The sequence below is a fragment of the Saccostrea cucullata genome, unplaced genomic scaffold (assembly GCF_032062105.1).
Source record: "Saccostrea cucullata isolate Sc308-1 unplaced genomic scaffold, CSIRO_AGI_Scuc_v1 ctg12204, whole genome shotgun sequence".
Classification (NCBI taxonomy): Eukaryota; Metazoa; Mollusca; class Bivalvia; order Ostreida; family Ostreidae; genus Saccostrea; species Saccostrea cuccullata.
Genome location: NW_026922177.1, coordinates 355 through 19305, shown reverse-complemented (window position 1 = coordinate 19305; position 18951 = coordinate 355). Strand labels below are relative to the sequence as shown.

Sequence of the window (18951 nt, the reverse complement as noted above, 5' to 3'; positions counted from 1 at the left end):
AAAAACTTTGTTTGTCATGTTTAGTTTTTTGTGCCGTCGTTTAGATTTTGTGTCTGCTTTCTTCGCAGTACGAGATACTATACAGTACATATTTGCGCTTCTAACATTTTATTTAATATAGCTTGATTCTAAGAAAACCGTGAGATATATTTCAATGTATATGAATATCAACATTTTCAAACGCAATCACGTAGCATGTTTTATTAAATATACCAACATGACTCTCAGCTTGCACTAGTCATGAACGTTCTTGTTGTCAGTCTGGGAGAATAGTAAACACATGCTCCTCGGTGAACCCTAAAAATTGGTTAACGACGGGTTAAAAAAATGATAGATCCCTATTTTTGTTAGTCTCGACTGCGAACGTGGACAAAATCATTACCCTAATTCCATCATCCATTCCTGTTAAATGAGTATCCACAGTGGTCATCGTTACAAATTAACGATGTAAATATTTACATGTATATGCTCGACACACAGGTTCAACAATGTAAAGTTTCAGCTCGATATCTGTGCGTAGTATTTTAAAAAGTTCGTAAATCTCGCTTGAGATAAAGGAAACGTGAGCAGGAATTACTAATCGGACTGTAAAACTCGGACCATTCCGTACACTGTGACGAAATCGCTTCACTGGAAACATATAAATATAAGCACTCACCAATGACAGAGAGCGAGAGAGGGGGGATCTTGGCATTATACAACAGCAACATATGTTTCTAATATTCACTTTGCAGGGAAAGATGCAGCATCACTCGTGACCCTATGCTTGAAACAAAACGCTAGGTTTTATCACCACTTCACTGGATTTTAGACTTGTATTAGTTATATTGAGGACTTCTCTTAAAACTTATATTTGCACTATTGGATACTTAGTCTTCATTGACGGATAGAAGGAATCAGCAACATTGTGCTGTGGTTAGAAATACTTACTCGCGAGGGTATAAAAATAGATATAGTGAGAGCAAGAGGTAGCAAGTCACCAGCAAGCCTGAATTAACGAGATAAAAACGAAAGCTAGAGTTTGATAATAGTAGAAAAAACTGACTCGGTGCATGCATGGTCTGGAATCAAGGTGGCTGTCTTTTGACGGTTCCAGAGGTTACAATAAGTTCTGTTCAAGACAAGAATAAAGAGGGACATTGTAAAATGTCGTCCGAGACGGAGGATAGTATTCCGGAGGAAGAAGGGAGACCAAAGGAGCAGGAAATGGAAGCGGACTCAAAATTGCAAATCATCATCAACAAAATCAAAGACTTCTTTAAGAAGATTTATGCAGTATCCAAGTCTCTGTTGGGACTTTCGGTTTTACTTGTGCTTTATTCAATTATAGGAATGATTATGTTTCACTGGATAGAATATCAGGAAGAGCTGGACCAGAGAGATAAAGTTGTGAACTTCCGGGAACTCACGGCAAAACAACTGTTTAAATTAAGTAATGAAATGCTAAATGAAACTGAATGGATTCAAAAGTCCCGAGAATATTTGGAGAATTATGAAAATTTGATCAGGAACACACCCTATGATACCACCGAAAAACCACTTTGGAGTATGTGGGGATCTTTGTTTTTCTGTGCTACAATTTACACTACAATAGGTAAGTTTGTCCAAATCCAGATATGAATTTCGCACAATATCTATAATCAAACATCTTATTGCATTTGAACTTAAAATCTTTTTTTCTTTCATTGAAAAATTCCCTCTAGAATTAATCTTAGAAAAGAAATTGATGAAATATTACAAAGTGAATGCGTGTATCAACCTTGAAAAGTGCCGCATGATATAAAACATGTACTTTTACTTTTTATGTAAGTTCATGCATTTTTAACAATTTCTGGTATAAATCAAGTTCAGCTGACCCCCAAACGTTAACCCCTTTTTTGTAAAGTATCTATATTACAAAAAAACCTAATGTACAAAAAAATTGAAACAATGTCGGTTAAAACGCAGATAAGAAGGAAACAATATACAGAAAAGGAATTTGATGTTACCTGTAGCTGTTTATCTGCAATAGTGCACAAATGCACATGTCGCTATTAAAGTCACATGGAGATGCAATCATTTGTCACAATCAATTTCCCAGAGACGCGTGTTTAGCATTCTCTGAATCTTATAACGTTAAGCGTCATGGGGACTCTGAGTGTAATTGTGGGGGAGAAGTACGACCCTTTTCACCTTTCATCAGCCATCATCCCAGATATTGAGCTAAAGAACCTACTCTTACTACGGCAAAAAAAGAAACCATAAACTGACATCAAGCAACAGGCGCTGGAAATGTTCTACATCTCTTTGTAAAGTAGCTTGGTCATTTTTTGTACCTGCCATAAACCTTTCAGAAAACTTGCATACATGTTCGAAACAAGCCAGACAAAACGCTTACATTTACGATAAAAATTGGCGGAAATCCCCAATACACATGAATAAAAAAATATCTTTGAAGTGAATACTATGGATGCAGATCCATAACTCTGTGTTCGCTTCCTGCAATTTTATTCTAAGATATTCCCAGAGCACAATGCACTTTTGAGGAAAAAAAAATAATGCAGACAAATTTGCTGCTAACTAAAAATCTTATCCTGAAATCTGCTTGTTTTCAAATCCTTTTCTTGTTTGCTTTCAAGAAACTAATTTAAGGACAGACGAGACGTTCCTTAATAATAGATAATTTTTTCTAAGAGTTTGTCATTGAAGTGTTGCTACTGAAACATGTTTACTCACTAAAAATTGAGGTACCTTACCAGGCATTTCTGCAAGATATCAGGGGTAGTTTTTCTTATATAATCCTTAGGGGAGGAAAAATAATTTTCCAATTTCAAATGTTTAAGTGTTTGGATTTTTTTAAAAACGTCTAGAAACTGGTTTAGAAATCAGAATTTTATGAAAATTTTGAATATTTTTCATACATTACGAAGATATACAAAACAGATTTTGAGGAACGTCTCGTCTGACCTTAATGCATACAGAGTAAGTTTATTATTGTTAGCTTTCATAAAAGTTCAAATCTCAGTATGCATTACACCTGTTTTTGAAGTTTTCCTCGAAGGTTAATTTACAGATTGATATTCGAATCTTTCATCATTTCCATAAAATTTAGAAAATTTTCCATGGTGAAACTTAGGTTAAAAAAATCCCTTCAAAAACTTAAATAATATTACGTTTTCCTTCAATATTCACGCAGAGTACAGAACTTTGTTATCAATAAGAGGGGGTTCAGATCACTTTCGCCCACTTTGCCACCATTGACTGGTTCCTTCTCAAATTTTACCCAATTTAATTTTTTTTTCACAAACGTGCTTGATAATTTGAAGAACTTAAATTACTGGAGGATGGTTTATTAGGCAAAGAAAAAAATTGTGGAATAAGAGGTCCACGATTCAGAACCGATGCCAATTCTATAATTTACCTACAATCCTCTTTTTAAATCAAGACCAATTACAAAATTGGAGTTCAAAAGTTTTTTTTTCATTATTTGAAGGCATTTTGTTCTGAAAGAGTCTTTGGCCGCCAAACTGATTATTTCTAAGCATATCTTATATAAAGGAGCTAATGCAATATTACATATTGCCAGAAACTGTGGCTGATTAACCCATTTCTTGAATTTACACAGAAAACATATATTTCCAAAATATTTTTAAAGAGGTTTCATCATGCTCTACCACGCCTTCTGGCTTCTGCTTGCGATTAGAAAATGAGAAAAAAGTTTGGATAAATTTCATTGATGGTAAAGAAACCATTAACTTCATTTTATGCATTATAAAAGAATTAATGTTATGGTTTTTGAAATGAACACTTCTTCAGAAAATTATATTTATAGGTTCTAGATGGTTTCATCTATATATATACCCACAAACGAATTTGAAAAACCATAGGATTTCAAATAGTATTTTTCATTGAGTAAAGTTGATTGATTGATTGTGTATTGTTTAACATGTTTAACGTCTCTCTCAAAAATTTTTCAATCATATGGAGACTCCACTACTTGCGGTGGAGAGGTGCAAATTTTGCGGTTTCCACAGTGAGTCCCACACCTATGGGACCTCGGTTTGGTTTAAGGTCTCATCCGAATGAGCGGTTTCCAAGGATCAACTCCTTACTTCGCGACTCCAGAGCAGACGCTCTATCTACTGCGCCACGCGGGCCATTGAGTTTGAAAAATTAGTATATATTTAAGATTCATTAAGGGAAGACCATTCTTAAGGGCGTTGCATAAGAACGTTTAAAATATTGATAGTGCGTTAGTTGTGAATATCCACATATTTACCTGTTGTAAATTGTTTTGGTCGTGGGATTGTTGGTTGATGAATGAAATACTTTGTTTAGATACTTTTAAAAAAAGATCTGAGTCAATGTATTCACTTAATCACCTACTTGAAATGTTATTACGTTCAAACAAAAACATGAACACTTCAGTATTAGCTAGGTTTCGAAACCTTGGATGACCAAAAAAAATTATATTGTTTTGGGGATATGAGTTCAAAATTACCTCATCGGTCCCGGCCATCCCAAGACTTAATTTGGAGATCAACTATGCTGTAGTTTTGTTTTAAAATTCTATGTTAAAAATATTTTTTTTTACAAACACTTGACTTTGATGAAATGTTGAGGATAAAATTTTGATTTGAATCTGCCGCTATCAAATTTTAGCATCACATTAAACCACCATTGATTTGAGCAAATGAATGATGATGTAGTAATTTGAAAACTATAAAAATGTAATCATTCATATAAGTAGTAAATTTCAAGTAATACAAGTGACTCTTTTTTTTGTAAGTTAAACATGTAATACAGGATTGGGTGTTTCACGCTTTACAGGATTGAGGACTCGGCAATGACAGATAAAGAAGCATTTAATTAATTGAAATATCTAATCTTAATAAGTTTTCCTCGAAAAAAGATATTATTCACGATTTCCCTCATGTTTTTCACAAACAAAATTGAAGTTCTCTGATTTGGAAAGTTGTTCTGTAGAAATCATTTAAGATATAAAAGCCCAATGTTTGTATCATATAAAAGAACACTGTTCATTATTTAATTACAATTAAATTCCAATTTTCTCATATAAAAAAAACGTTATACTCGTACATATCATAATTCGAAGATATTGACTTTCATAATGAGGTAAGATATAACACAAGAGAATGGTATCATCTGTGGTCAACAGTGTGGGTACGTAATACATGTAAAAAGATAAATCATACAATGATAAAAGTAGGATTTATACCTAACTATTCATACACAAATTCTTCCCAGTAATCAGACCATATATAAACCATGTCGCATTAGGTGCTCGTACGAAAAGATCCCTCACTGCTCAATGGCCCTCAATGCCGAGCATACGACAAAATTTGCAGCTCTCCACCGGCAAGTGGTGTCGTACTTCTCCAGATGAGTGAAAATTCTCGAAAGGAATGTTAAACAACATACAATTAATCAAATACAAATTCTTTTTTTAATTTTATATCGTTGTGCATTCATTAATGTAAGATTTCAACCGAGAGATAATTTCCAAACTACATTTTGAATTGATAATTGTGTTATCATGGTTATAAGAAATTGCAAATGACAAACTGAATTAAGAAAATGCAATCTGAATGATACTTGGTTTCAAAGATCTTAGACTTTTAGAAAATCCAACTCACACAATTTTCCGAAGAAACTGAATATAATATTCTGTACTTTATCTTTTCTATAAACTTCTGCCTATACTTGAGAGCTACAATTAAAAATCGCAGCTTGGGCAATATTGATTTAAAGAAGTTTGCAATTATAGTTGCATTTTTTAAAAGGACAAATTGTAGTGCTTTGAGATAGAGTGCGACCATTCTGACTGTAGACGTTAGTGCAAAATATTTATTACTTTGATTTGTATTGATATTAAATCTAATCATTCTTCTTATCTCCTTTTAACAGTATCAGCTCAAGATGCTGTTTAAAAAGACCTTTCCACACTCTTTCAATTATGATTATGGATCAAGGTTAGATAAGCGTATCTCAACCATTCGGTCATGATTCATTACCGTGTATAAAACTCAATCAGTGGGTTGTGTGAGAATAAGTATTATCCTCAATGAGCTAGAATAAATGGCTCGAAAGATTTTTATAAAGCATGACTCGACATAGAAGTTGTATAAAGAGGATTTAATTTTATGTCTAAGTAATTGTAAATTTTGAAAAGGAACATTTTGTTACACCACATTACTTTAATTTCCTTTTCAGAAGAATTAAAATTGAGTCAGAAGTGCACATCATCCGAGAATTCTTAGATTCTTTTGATATAGAAAACTGGGTCTTTTACAGCAATTATATGTAAGTTTAGAGTTTTCAGATTAAATTCTCTGGATGGTATTTTAGATCCGTATACATGTACAAAGCATTCCTAACACTCTAAAAAAAGTTTTACTTGCTGTTTTTAAAATAAGATATTAGATTATAGTAATTATTAGTAATCCATTTAGTCGGAATAGCAAGTAAATGACTATCATGGTTAGTAATTGTAAACATAGTTAGTAATAAGGATGAATTCATTTACTTATAAAATGATTTACTAAGTATCAATAGAATTACTTAAATTATAGGAATTGTATTACTTAAAGTTAGTAAATGAACTACTCATTTTTGTTAAATTATTATTACTTAATTTAGAGATAATATGCTTTCTAACACACATTACTAAGTAAATGTAATTCTGAAATTACTTAAAATCTAGAATATTATTACTCAAAAGAATACTAAGTAAATGAAATACTTATCATATCTACTAAAATCTTTATTTACTAGAAACACTACAAGGTACTTCTGAATCACAGTTTCTTTATAGAGTTCCCTTGTCTGAATAGTTTAATAGAAGAAATCTACTTATGATGCAAACATTTTTATTTCTTTTGCCAATTTCTTTGTAATTGTTTTATTATATATAACATTAAAACATTTGATTCCAACTTCGAAAGTCTTAAAAATTGAATAAGTTGTATTTTTTAAAAAATGGTTAAACATTTCAAGTACTTAATATCGCATTTTTATTAGTGTGACTTTTTTTTCACATGAAGGAATATTTAGAAGAAAGATAACTCCTCCTCACAGACAATTAGTGATTAGACTACCATATTTCAGTAATTACTGATCTGAATTCTCCTTGATTTAGTAAATAAATTTTTGTTTTAAGTAAATCAATTAAATACAATTCAAACAAGATGTGTTTGTGAAACACCTATGCCCCTGTATGGCCACATTTCAAAGGTTAAACTTTTCTTTCATACAAATTTAAATTATTGGGATTTCTTGATTTCTCCAAGGTCAAAAGGTCAAGGTTATTGGTATCTAATGAAAGGTCTTGTTATAAAAAAAATACATATGTGAATTATGGAAACACTTGCCTCAACCCTTCAGAAGTTATGGTCAAGGTTACCAATTTTGAAATGTAGGTCAAACGCCAAGGTCAAGAACAAAGGGACATATTTGGTGGTACCTAAAGAAAGGTCTTGTGACAAGGATGAACTATGTAAAGTATGAATGCACTAAACCTAATCCTTTTAAAGTTACAGTAAAGGTTTGCTTTTTAAAAGTGGGTCAAACTCAAAAGTCAAGGTCAAAGGGTCAAAGTTCTTGGTATCCTATGAATGGTCTTCTCAAAATGATTACATATATGTAAGTATGAAAGCACTATTCCTTACCGTTCAAACGTTATGGCCAAGGTTAAAGTCTTTTTCACAAGGATGGAAATCTCCAAGGTCAAGGTCAAAATTTCATAGTTGTTGGTATTCAATGAAAGTTCTTTCAACAAAAAAATATATATGTGAAGTATACATGTCCTGGTATTTACTGTTCAAAAGATTTGGGTAAAGAATAAGTTTGGATTTTTTGTGTATAAGTGAGTCAAACTTCAAGGTCAAGGTCAAATTTGGTGATACTCAAAGAAAGGTCTTGTCACAAGGAATACACGTGTGAAATATGAAAGTCATAGCTCCGCGAAATCAAAAGTTATGGGCAAGGTTAAAGTTTCTGCGGATAAACAGACAAACAGAGAGACAGCTAGACAGACAGCTAGACAGACAGACGGACACGACAAAAACTATATACCCCCGAAACTTCGTTTACGGGGGCATTAAAATATTAATTATATAGTAAATAGTGGTAAAATGCAAGTAAAGACCAATTAATGTTATTACTTATATACACAAATTTAAGTAAATATAAATTACTAAGTAAAACTTTTTAGTGTGTAAGTAAAACAATTCTTTAAAATAGAAAAATCAAGTAAAACATTTGAATCTAGTAATTGACATATATTTCAGTAATTGATTTTAAATTTTAAGTAAATGCTTAGTAACTATCTATTACTTATCTTTGTTATTTCAAGTAAAAAATGACTACTAAGTAAAACTTTTTTAAGAGTGAAGAAATAGTTATTTAAGTATTTAAAGTGTTGATATACCGGTGATAAACTACAATGTAAGATTGCAGCTCACATTTTCGCTGTCTCTTAAATTACGTTTTACCGCATTTTAACCTTTTCGCAACAGTGACCTCTTTCGGTTTTCCACCAGAAGAGACCTATCTTGTACAGACTTTGCAACATGTATATATGATGTATCATATGTGGTATATGCGATACACAATAAACCATAATTATGTTCCGCAACCGCAACATTGTTCTTTCAAGTTATTTCGAGGATCTTGTGGTTTTCGGACAACATCGATCGATTAAATGCGATAATCGTTTGGCACAGGGGATGATTATTGCGCAAGAAAGTGTGAAACAAATTAATGTAAGAGAGACGATAATTAAGATAAGACCCTCTAACGAGATTATCCCAGGAGATGCGCGGTGGCGTTTTTAGAGGAGGATTTGGATCTCGTCCATAACGTTGTTTGATTTGGGAGAATTTATTCCCCATCAAAAGGCTGCAAGATAATTATTAAACAAAATCAAATAGATTCCTACTGTTTGCTCTCACCGTTAGCATTCTTTTATTGGGACCTGTGCAAGTTCTATATTTTTCAAGATCGCTAAATGATAGTGGAAATTTATCATAAAAAAACCCGTGTTTAGCTATCCACCTTCTAAAGTGTAGAACTTGTATCTAATACGAATGTTATTTGGAAGTGTAACTACATGTATAAAACCTGCAACATCTATTATGACGTCAGTAGACACAGAGATCATTGGCAATATACTTTATAGATATAATTTGAAGATAACGAGCGCTTCCAAAAAAGAGAGAGAGCAAAGCACCACTTGTTTTTGCCCGAAAACTCATTTCAAATGTATTCATTTTTTAGGAAATGCTTTCAAGGCTACCTGGTTTATAATAATACGTTCAAGAGTTCATAAAGAACAACTTCAAACTGAATTTTCCAAAAAAGAAACTTTCAAAACTTTTTTGTTTCGTAGAACAAAAGAAATTGTTGATAGACATTCAGAAAGGTGGATTCTTAAAGATACAAATCGCGATGATTTTCAAAAAAATTAAAGTTTTTGTATTTGACTTCTTAAATGCATTAATTCTATTCTTTTTATCAGTAGCATTGCAAATCAAGAAGGCAGTTGACCTATGATAAGCGGGAAAAAGAGTTTCTATAAATAGATAGAGACTCAAAATACCCAGTAAAACATCGGGGGGTTCGGTCCAAATCCTCATTATCATGTCATGCCTCCCTATTGGAGGATCTGCTTTTATCATCAGACGAGCTTCTAAGTTCCCCAATTGCTATTTTTCTGCTTATTCCTGGGTTTTTGATAAACGCAGAGGGGAAAGGATCTGACATTTCTAAGTGGGCGGACATTACTGGTCAATATATATATGTTATCCGTTAAATGTTGTACGTGTGCTGTATATCTTTCAGTAAACAGTTCAATAAAATATCTTGCCTATCCAAAATGACACATTCGATATGCTAAGTATAAACACCTTGCAATAGTTTTCCCGTCTTTTTTGTTTCTGAGATTTTTGAATTACATTAAATTACCATGATACTGGTAAACAACGTTTTAATCATTTTACATGTTTTATGTTTATTTTGTTTTGAAAATCTTGCGATAATTTATACGTTGATATAAATTATTGCCAATAAATATAAGGACATTTAAATTTCTTCTAGATTTTCAATTTTATAAAGTTAGTTTCATCTCAGAAGTTTTCTATCAAACAACCGATCTTTTTAGGTCAACTCAGGTGACCTATTGCTATCCGTTTACGTCCGTCGTCTTGTGTCGTGCGTCTTGTGTTAACATTTGAACATTTTCAGCTTCTTCTCTGAAACCACTGAACCAATTTCAACCAAATTTGGTATACAGCATCTATGGGTGAAGGGAAACATAAATTCTGAATTTTATGGTCCCTGCCCCCCTGGGGCCTGTGGGGTGGGGCCAAAACCACAAAAATTATTGCAATCTTTAAAAATCTTCTTTACTCCTGGACATCAAGCAGTCAAACTGTTTGCGTGAATGTAATGACCATTGAGTCCTCTACCAAAATTATGAAATTCATGGCCCTAGGTTCAGGGGTTCTAGTGCTAGTGCTAGTGCGGGGCTATATAGATTATATAGTGAAAATGCATTATTTCTTTGAAAATCTCCTTCTCTGCTCCTGGGTATTGAGTTAACTAACTAAGTATATAGTTATGATGAGCAAGAATGCCTTTTCCAGAATTGTGAATTTTATGGCCCAAGGGTCAGGGGTTCTGGTGTTTGGGCGGGGCTCTATTGATTATATAGTGAAAATGCATTTATTCTTTGAAAATTTTCTTCTCTGCTTCTGGGTATAAAATAAACCAACTAAGTACATAGTTATGATGAGCAAAAATGCCTCTTCCAAATTTGTGAATTCTATGGCCCCAGGGTCAGAGGTTCTGGTGTTAGGGCGGAGCTCTATTGATTATATAGTGAAAATGCATTAATTATTTGAAAATCTTGTTCTCTGCTCCTGGGTATTAAATAAACAGACTAAGCACATATTTATGATTAGCAAGAGTGCCTCTTCCAAAGTTGTGAATTTTACGACCCCAGGGCCAGGGGTTCTGGTGTTAGGGCGGGGCTCTATTGATTATATAATGAAAATGCATTAATTTTTTGAAAATCTTCTCTGCTCCTGGGTATTAAATAAACTAACTAAGCACATAGTTATGATTAGCAAGATTGCCTCTTCCAAAGTTGTTTTTGGATTTTTTTTATGCCCCCCCCTAGGTCGGGGGGAGGGGGTTACATAGTCTGAATATAAATTAATTAATGCTTTAAAATCTGCTCTTTGGTATTAATCAACCGTTTTATGATAAAATTTGCAAAATTTTGAAATATGTGGCCCCAGGATCAGTGGTTCCTTTGGGATGAGGTGCACTGATAAAGTGGAAGTGCATTTTCTCTTTGTTACTCTGATCTACCTCTGGGTATTAAGTAAATAGATTAAGCATGCTAAGTTTATGATTAAGATAAGCAATGGTGCCTCTTACAAAATTGTGAATTTCATGATCTCTGGTTTAAAATACGAACCAAATTTGATTGTTTGAAAGTTGTTACACAATACACAGGTGACCTATAAGGCCCGTGGGTCTCTTGTTTTTTAAGAATTCCCCTCGGTAGCGGTTGCAGAAGATTCCATTATGTTTTATATTTATATAGTTTACTAGGTTGTGATCCTAGAAAATAATAGATAAATTGAACGTTTATTTAACATTACAAAAATCTCTAATAATAATAACATCTTTATCGGAATGCTGCCGCAAGGCTGATTGTAATCATTTGCTCCAAATCAATTGACCGTTTAATTTATTTCTGTGAAATGAGACATTTTATATTTACTCATTATATTTCCATGTTAATTGCAGATAATTTTTTCTTGTCTTCGAAAATACCAATAAGTTAAAAAAACTGGGAAAATATTTGGTTCAAGATTAAAAAAATTTTGATAACCTTGAATAGGATTAACTTATCTATTGCCTAAGCATCACCGACAGACAAATAAACACCAGCACGTGTATGTCTCGCGTGAACTATGAAGATTTCACTAGTTGGTTAACCTTGGTACAAGATTAGAAACATGTTTTGAGACAGTAAATAAGATGGGTTAAAACTTTTTTTTTTACAATTATAATGAAAAAAAATGATGTAGTGAAACTTAAGGAAGGGCAAAATCCCTTGGGTAAATCAAATGAACACAAACCATAAAAAACGAAAATGAAAACAATGTAATCCTTGTCACATCAAAGTTAAAGAAGACCCATTGCCCCTGTTTAACCAAATTATTAAAAGTCCTACAATTTAATTTTCATCCGTTATTTTGAATTTGTTGCTAATTTTGGTTAAACACACAGGAAACCAGGGTCCCAGTTCAGGGACCCATTGTCCGATTGACGCGTTTTTGTCCGAGAAATTTGGAAGTTTATGACCGATTAATGTTTTGAGATAAATGGCAATTGCTTTTGATTAACGTATGTGAATATAATATCTGATTTTTAATCGAAACTATAGCGTGTATACAGTGAGTGGTATTTGTAGCCGAGCATCAGATTTGTAGATATTGTCAATTTTTTTTGTACAGAAAAGGGACAATTTAAAGAAGTTTAACAAAAGGTCCTAGTTATTACATTTGGAGCACGATTTATTTAAAATATATCGAAAAATTTACCAAAAGGTAGAGGCTTATATATTTCTACCTTCGGAATTACGAATCATTCATAGATAATTAATCAAACCACTATACAAAAATGTATTTGACAAAGCTTAAATTAAAGTGCACGCGTATATTTAAGCTTTTTTGAAAATTCTGCAAATGTAATGTATTTTCTGTGTATGTGAAAGTTTTTATTTCATATACTCGACAGAATGCATGGCCATTGAATGTTAGCAATTAGCCCTTATAAGTTGCTGCAATTGATTCCTCTCCGAATCCAATTAAATGTTAATGGCAAGTATGACCTTTCCTTTGCCAAATTATTTCCAGTTCGCCATTAAAACTTTAGGAAATTAAAATACTTCGAACTAGAGTAGAAAAGAAAAATCCGATCATTTCGGAATGGAAGAGGAACAAAAACTATTTCAGCTAAAAAGATTAATGTCACATAAAAGAAGTTAGATTAAATTGCATTTTGCTTCTAATAGGAAAACATTCCATTTGCAAGCAAACTTAGCGATCAATTGACTTCCAAGAAATAATATAATTAAACATAAAATTTCGAAATATCAGTTTTTGTCAAATGTTTGCTAATTGAAATTTTTTTTTGGAGGGACGTAAATCTGTTAGGTACATTTTACATGCACAACATGGAATAACATTATGTTCTTGCTGACACTAGGGCGTTTTCTGCTGTATGATATTAATATCGTTAACGGTTCGTTATACTGATAACGTTACCATACCGCGGCATTAGTTGACCTTTCCATGTCCTGTGCGTTATATTATTAGACGAGTTGGAGCCATGTAAGTGATCCCAGAACAAAGGCAGTCATAACCATCTCTGTGACGCCATAATCATACTAATTATGACTCCTCGAAATCGCCCAGTATCTCTCTAGATTTTGGTTGATTTTGCGATACGATATGATATATTTTTATCATAGCCATTGTTTAAAAAATGTTCTCAACTTTTAAGGGTGCTTGAATGGTAATAATATTTGCATAGTTGTTGCTTCTGTAAATGTAGACTTGTGCATAACATCTTTGAGGAGATTGTCTAAATTGATGAAAATAGACAAATCTTTTACTCATCCTTTTCATTTTCAGTTTTAATTCGTTCACTTGTAGAACTAATTTGCTGTGCATTTAGTAAACGAGGTAGAAGATTTTTGGAAACGATAATGCTTTGCATCTTCTTTCTTCAATAGAAAAAAATACGTCAGATGGTGTTTAACTCTGCAATTTGGAAACTAATCTCAGAGAAGATTTTATGTTGAAAGCAAGCTATCTGTTCGCAATAAAATTAAGATTCAAAGAAAGTGAAGCAAATCTTATCCAGACTGTTATAAAACATGCAGATTTACTAGACACGAAAACAGCAAAAACGTAGAACAGCATTCTTCTACACAACGGCGCCTAGAAACGAGGAAAAACTATGTAAACACGAATGACAATAATTTATTGATTAGCTTAGCAACTGGTTCTAGGGTAAAAGAGGCACCATCTTATTAATTTCTTAATCATATACATTCCTGGAATGGACATCTTTTTTGCAAGAATTAAAGGATACTTGAATAAAGAGCACAGAGTTGATTTTCTGAATTTTGCTCACTTCACCTACATCATGTTGTAAATTTTGAATTTACAAGGTTAACATAAATGCAAAATGTGCAACATAATGCTTGTAAATATCGCATTTAATTATCTCCACCTAGTAAATTTAACATTGCAATATACAGTAATGGTTGGCGTTCTAACGTTTTAGATAATATTGATATCGGTGATACCGTGTTATTTAATATCATGTCATTTCCAATTTGGATTAGAACTGTAAAAGAATTATCCAATATATATCCATTAAAAATTACACACGCCTACTGTCTTTTCAAAAAAAATAAAACATTCCTGTTAATTCTATATAAATAAAGTATAAGTATTGGTATGAGGTAGTTAATGCGACTTTTGCCAAAAACAACTACCATTATCCGAGGATACAACTGGTTGGTCCAGACGTATTGGTCGTGGTTTGGGTTTTAGAATGTCTGCCAAATCTTTAATTTCACCTATAGGTGTCTGCTCTTGTCTGGATTATATTTTTTTTTCTCTATCATAGTAGTATTTATTGTTATTCTCTTTATGTTTAATTGTCGAACACCCTCTCCCCCAGTGTATTGTACCATTCTGGAAGAATATCGATAGATTACAAAAGCTGGAGTCTCATGAAAAAATATCTCTGCTCCCCTGTTATACATATACTGTTATAACATATCATAAAAAAAAAATCAAAAATGTTAATGATGTTTGTCTTTCATTGCAGGTTATGGTCACATCACACCAAACACAGACTTCGGAAAAGTTATGACAATCTTTTATGCGACAATTGGGATACCTTTAGCTTTAATGGTGTTAGCAGAAGTCGGCAAAAAGTTAACCGTGGGTTTAAAGTTTCTGTGGAAATTTGTAAGAAGATACTATTACACTGGATATTGCATAAAAGTACGCCAGACGGGAAGTACATATATGAAGAGCGGGTTTCAACGCGGGAAAACAGCTCTACGGAAGGCATCTGTAAGATCTGTTAGGCGACTTCGAGGTCGTCGGGAGTCCCCTGTAGACAAAGAAAACAACGAAACTTCCGAAACCATTGATATTGAGGCAGGTACTGATGTCATAGGTTCAACAGAACTTCCGCTGGCAGTTTTAGAGGAAGCTGCGCAGATAATGGCGGAATCGTCACTTGAGCAGGTGACACTTCATGGAAATGGCATTCAACAAATTACATTGGTGGTACCCGAAACAGAAGAAACTGAAAGCACTCTCCACGGAAACAACATCCAACATGTTACACTGATGGTTCCAGAAACAGAGGAAACGGAGAGCGCATGCGGGGACTCTGTGACGTCAAAGGAGTCACACGATATGAATGATTTTGAAATTGACGAGAATTTTAACCTGCCCCTTCCTATCGCCTCTGTTATAATGTTAATATATATCTTCTTAGGGACCTGCTTCTACATGATTTTAGAACAGTGGAATTTCATCGATTCCTTTTATTACGTATTCATTTCAATAAGTACCATAGGTTTTGGCGACATTGTACCTGGTCAACCAGAGTATTTCTTGGTGTCTTCAATCTACCTTTTTCTCGGATTGGCGCTTGTATCCATGTGTATAAATGTCGGTGTTGACTATTTAAATGTGACAATAGATAAAGCTAAAGTACAGATGGACAAAGCTAGAGATAAAATGAGTATTGTTGGTAGAAAACACATGAAAATTGCTGGAGAACAATGGGGTAAAGCAAAAGTCCGAGCCAGGACGAAGGCTACGGAAATGAGAACAAAGGCACGAGAAAAGGCCACGGAAGTACACAATATTGCCAAAGACAAGGCAAAAGAAGTGAGAAAAGACATCGTGTTAAACGTGCAAAATGAACTTTCAAGAATGAAGTCATCGAGGAAGAAAAATTCTTTAGATTCGAATGGGAAACCTCCTTCCGAGGAGAATGTTGAGAGAGAAGTGTCTGTGGACAGAACTTTAACTCTCCAGAGAGTCACACATAGACATGATAAAGACAAAATCGTTTTAAATGGATCTCCAAAGCAATATAACCCTTCTGGGCCTGTGACAGAGTTATGAGATGAGTAGAACGTTTTTAAAGTTCATCTTAAGATAAGCAAGGCGTCCTATTGAGCAAAGACAATGAACCACATTTCTAATTGAGAATTCAGGAATACCGATCTAAAATTTGTTAAATGGATCAAATGGACAAATCATGAAGTCTTAAGAACTTCAACGATGAGATGATCTTTCTCATAGCGCTGTTTGGTCGAGGATGAGAGCATGGAAAAAGTTAACAGAAATAATTCCAAGAAAACATGATGTAACAAAATGACTGTATAAGATTACAAATTCATGAAATGTTGACTTGCCAAAGTGTTGGGAACTCCAAGGTTGTGAAACAACCAGACACGAAGCAAATGCTTGTTCAGGAATAAAACAGTATGTCAGAAATAGCTGTATCAGACATGTATTTATATCATTTTATCATTCATGCTTCCTGGAAACATACATGAAACATGGGAGCATCAGGGTACATAGCAAGTTCACTTTGTGTTTCAGTGTGTACAGAAGATAAAACGATGATACAATTGTTTCCTACTTCAAGAACATTTCCATTTCTATTCACGTGTCCCTGAACTTGACAATGCAACTTTTGTATATATCAAACAAGCATGATTGTGTGTGTTCACATTACCCTCCAAACTTACATCAGGAGAGAGATTGAATCCTTAACACCATCATTCATATCATATTAACATTTTTTAACCAGTATGTAGAGTATTCTCTTCCATAATACAAATGTATACCTACATATTCATATTAAACCTTTTTTTAAAATCTCAATTAGAGATACATAATTGTATAAATTATTCTATTTTAAATTGCGAATTTCTGGGAACTATATCCAAAATTCCCACCCAGAAAACTTTATGACTCATATTTCGTTTTGCTAATTAAGCTGTGCTATTTCTCTTCTTAAGTTAAATTTAGATATCATTGCTGTATCTTAAGGACCCAGGGAACCATAACTCTCTTTTTTAACTCGACTGACGCGTCAATTAGATCGAATTCCATCTTCTGCCTTTTGGAAAAAGGAACACCTGTAAATATTTACACGTAGTTTTAGAATCTTCAGGAATGTTGTTAGTTGCTCTGATTAGGGCAATCTTTAACTAGCAATATTTGAAACCTAACTCGCTCTTACGACTTGTGCGAACGAAAGTAATATCATGACATAAATGCATATATGCAACCCCAAAATTTCTAGCAGACCATTTAGTTTTTACGAGAATGATATACAATCTACCCATTATTCTTGTATCATGGTTTTTGTAGTGTATTAAATCATTTTAATTTTCCATACTGTCAACATAAAACTTCAAGATTTTAGTTTAACTTGATAGGAATACAAATTGAACTGATTGCCTTGTTACATGTCAACTGATGTGTTTTTCCTCTACACTTGTAAAAGGTTTTTTTTCACAATAAGGGACTTGATAGTAAATGTGAGATTTGAAAGTCAAATATGTTAGATATACTTGTTTATACAGTCTTTTTCCATTTGTGTATGTACAAAATTGATGTTGATATCATCACAAAAGAAACCACCTCAAACTCCATAGCAACATTTTATTACTTTGGTATTCTTTTTATTTTGTTTTAAATGGTTTTGTTTTTGTCTGCTATTGAAACTGTAGAATATGTTTATCAAATTAAGAATAAACCGCTCAATTTTTTTATGTTTAGGAAATGCTGATTGTTTTTAGCCATATTGTTATTTATTCGTTTTAGTATAAGCCACGTTTAGAAATACATAAATGATCTTGTTAAACAAGTTAAGTGTCGAAAGAAAGTTGTTTGTGTGAAGGCGGTGGAACAGAAGTGGTAATTGCGGAGAGAGAATAAAAACTCACCATTACAAAGGATGATCACCCTACTGAAAAAAAAAAAAGATTGTTTTGGTGACCGATTTCCTTCTACTGGCAATCGTATCCCCGTATTGTTACATTTTTGACAGTATGCTTGTGAGGGCGAGTGTGTGCGTTGTAGTGATTGTGTGATTGAATACCATTGTTATTTTCATGAATGATTGTTATCTGTTTATCATCTCCACCATTCCAGTTAATAAATGTTTTTCTAATTTTACAAATATACTTTGTCTTGTTTCTTTTTTTATTGCTAATACAACTTAAATAATTTTTTAAATATAATTTTGTGGTTTATAAAACATACACAATGCTCTAGGATGACTGACAATTCATGAACAAGGAAAAAAACTTACAAGTTCTCTTAAAAATAAATTTAAAAAAAAGTTTAATATGGATGCTGAAGAATATTCTATCAACTGCCCTTTCATATTGAATTACAACTTATACACATACACATGTAGTCGGATATACCTTTGAGCAGGGAGGGATCTTTATCGTGCCACACCTGCTGTGAACACTCAACTTTATTTATACGGTCTCATCCAACTCATGGCCCCATTTAGTCGCCTTTTACGACAAGCAGGGGGGTACTGAGGACCTATTCTAACCATATGGAGGAAGATGGAGAATAAAACTAGAAATCGGTATCTAGTGCTTTGTAGAAATAGTGTTGGTTTTACTTCCAGTATTGCTCTAGAGTTGCGAGGTTTTGCAGCTCTCCATCGACAAGTGGTAACGTCAGCATATGAGTGAAAAATTCTCGAGAGGGAAATTGAACAACATACAAACTCCGATCCAGTTCGTTGAATTAAAGAAAAGTACACTTATCCATAAATTTTAAAGGTAGTCCCCGA

At 33.2% G+C, this 18951-nt stretch overlaps 1 protein-coding gene across 1 annotated transcript; it reads left to right on the top strand.

Annotated features, from left to right (window-relative positions):
• The first annotated feature begins 696 nt into the window (after positions 1 to 696).
• On the top strand, positions 697 to 18322 carry LOC134261327 (potassium channel subfamily K member 18-like). Its single transcript, XM_062743765.1, has 2 exons — positions 697 to 1594; positions 14923 to 18322. The coding sequence occupies exons 1-2, from the start codon at positions 1057 to 1059 to the stop codon at positions 16242 to 16244; spliced, it is 1860 nt and encodes a 619-aa protein (XP_062599749.1). The 5' UTR covers positions 697 to 1056; the 3' UTR covers positions 16245 to 18322.
• Positions 18323 to 18951: the final 629 nt, after the last annotated feature.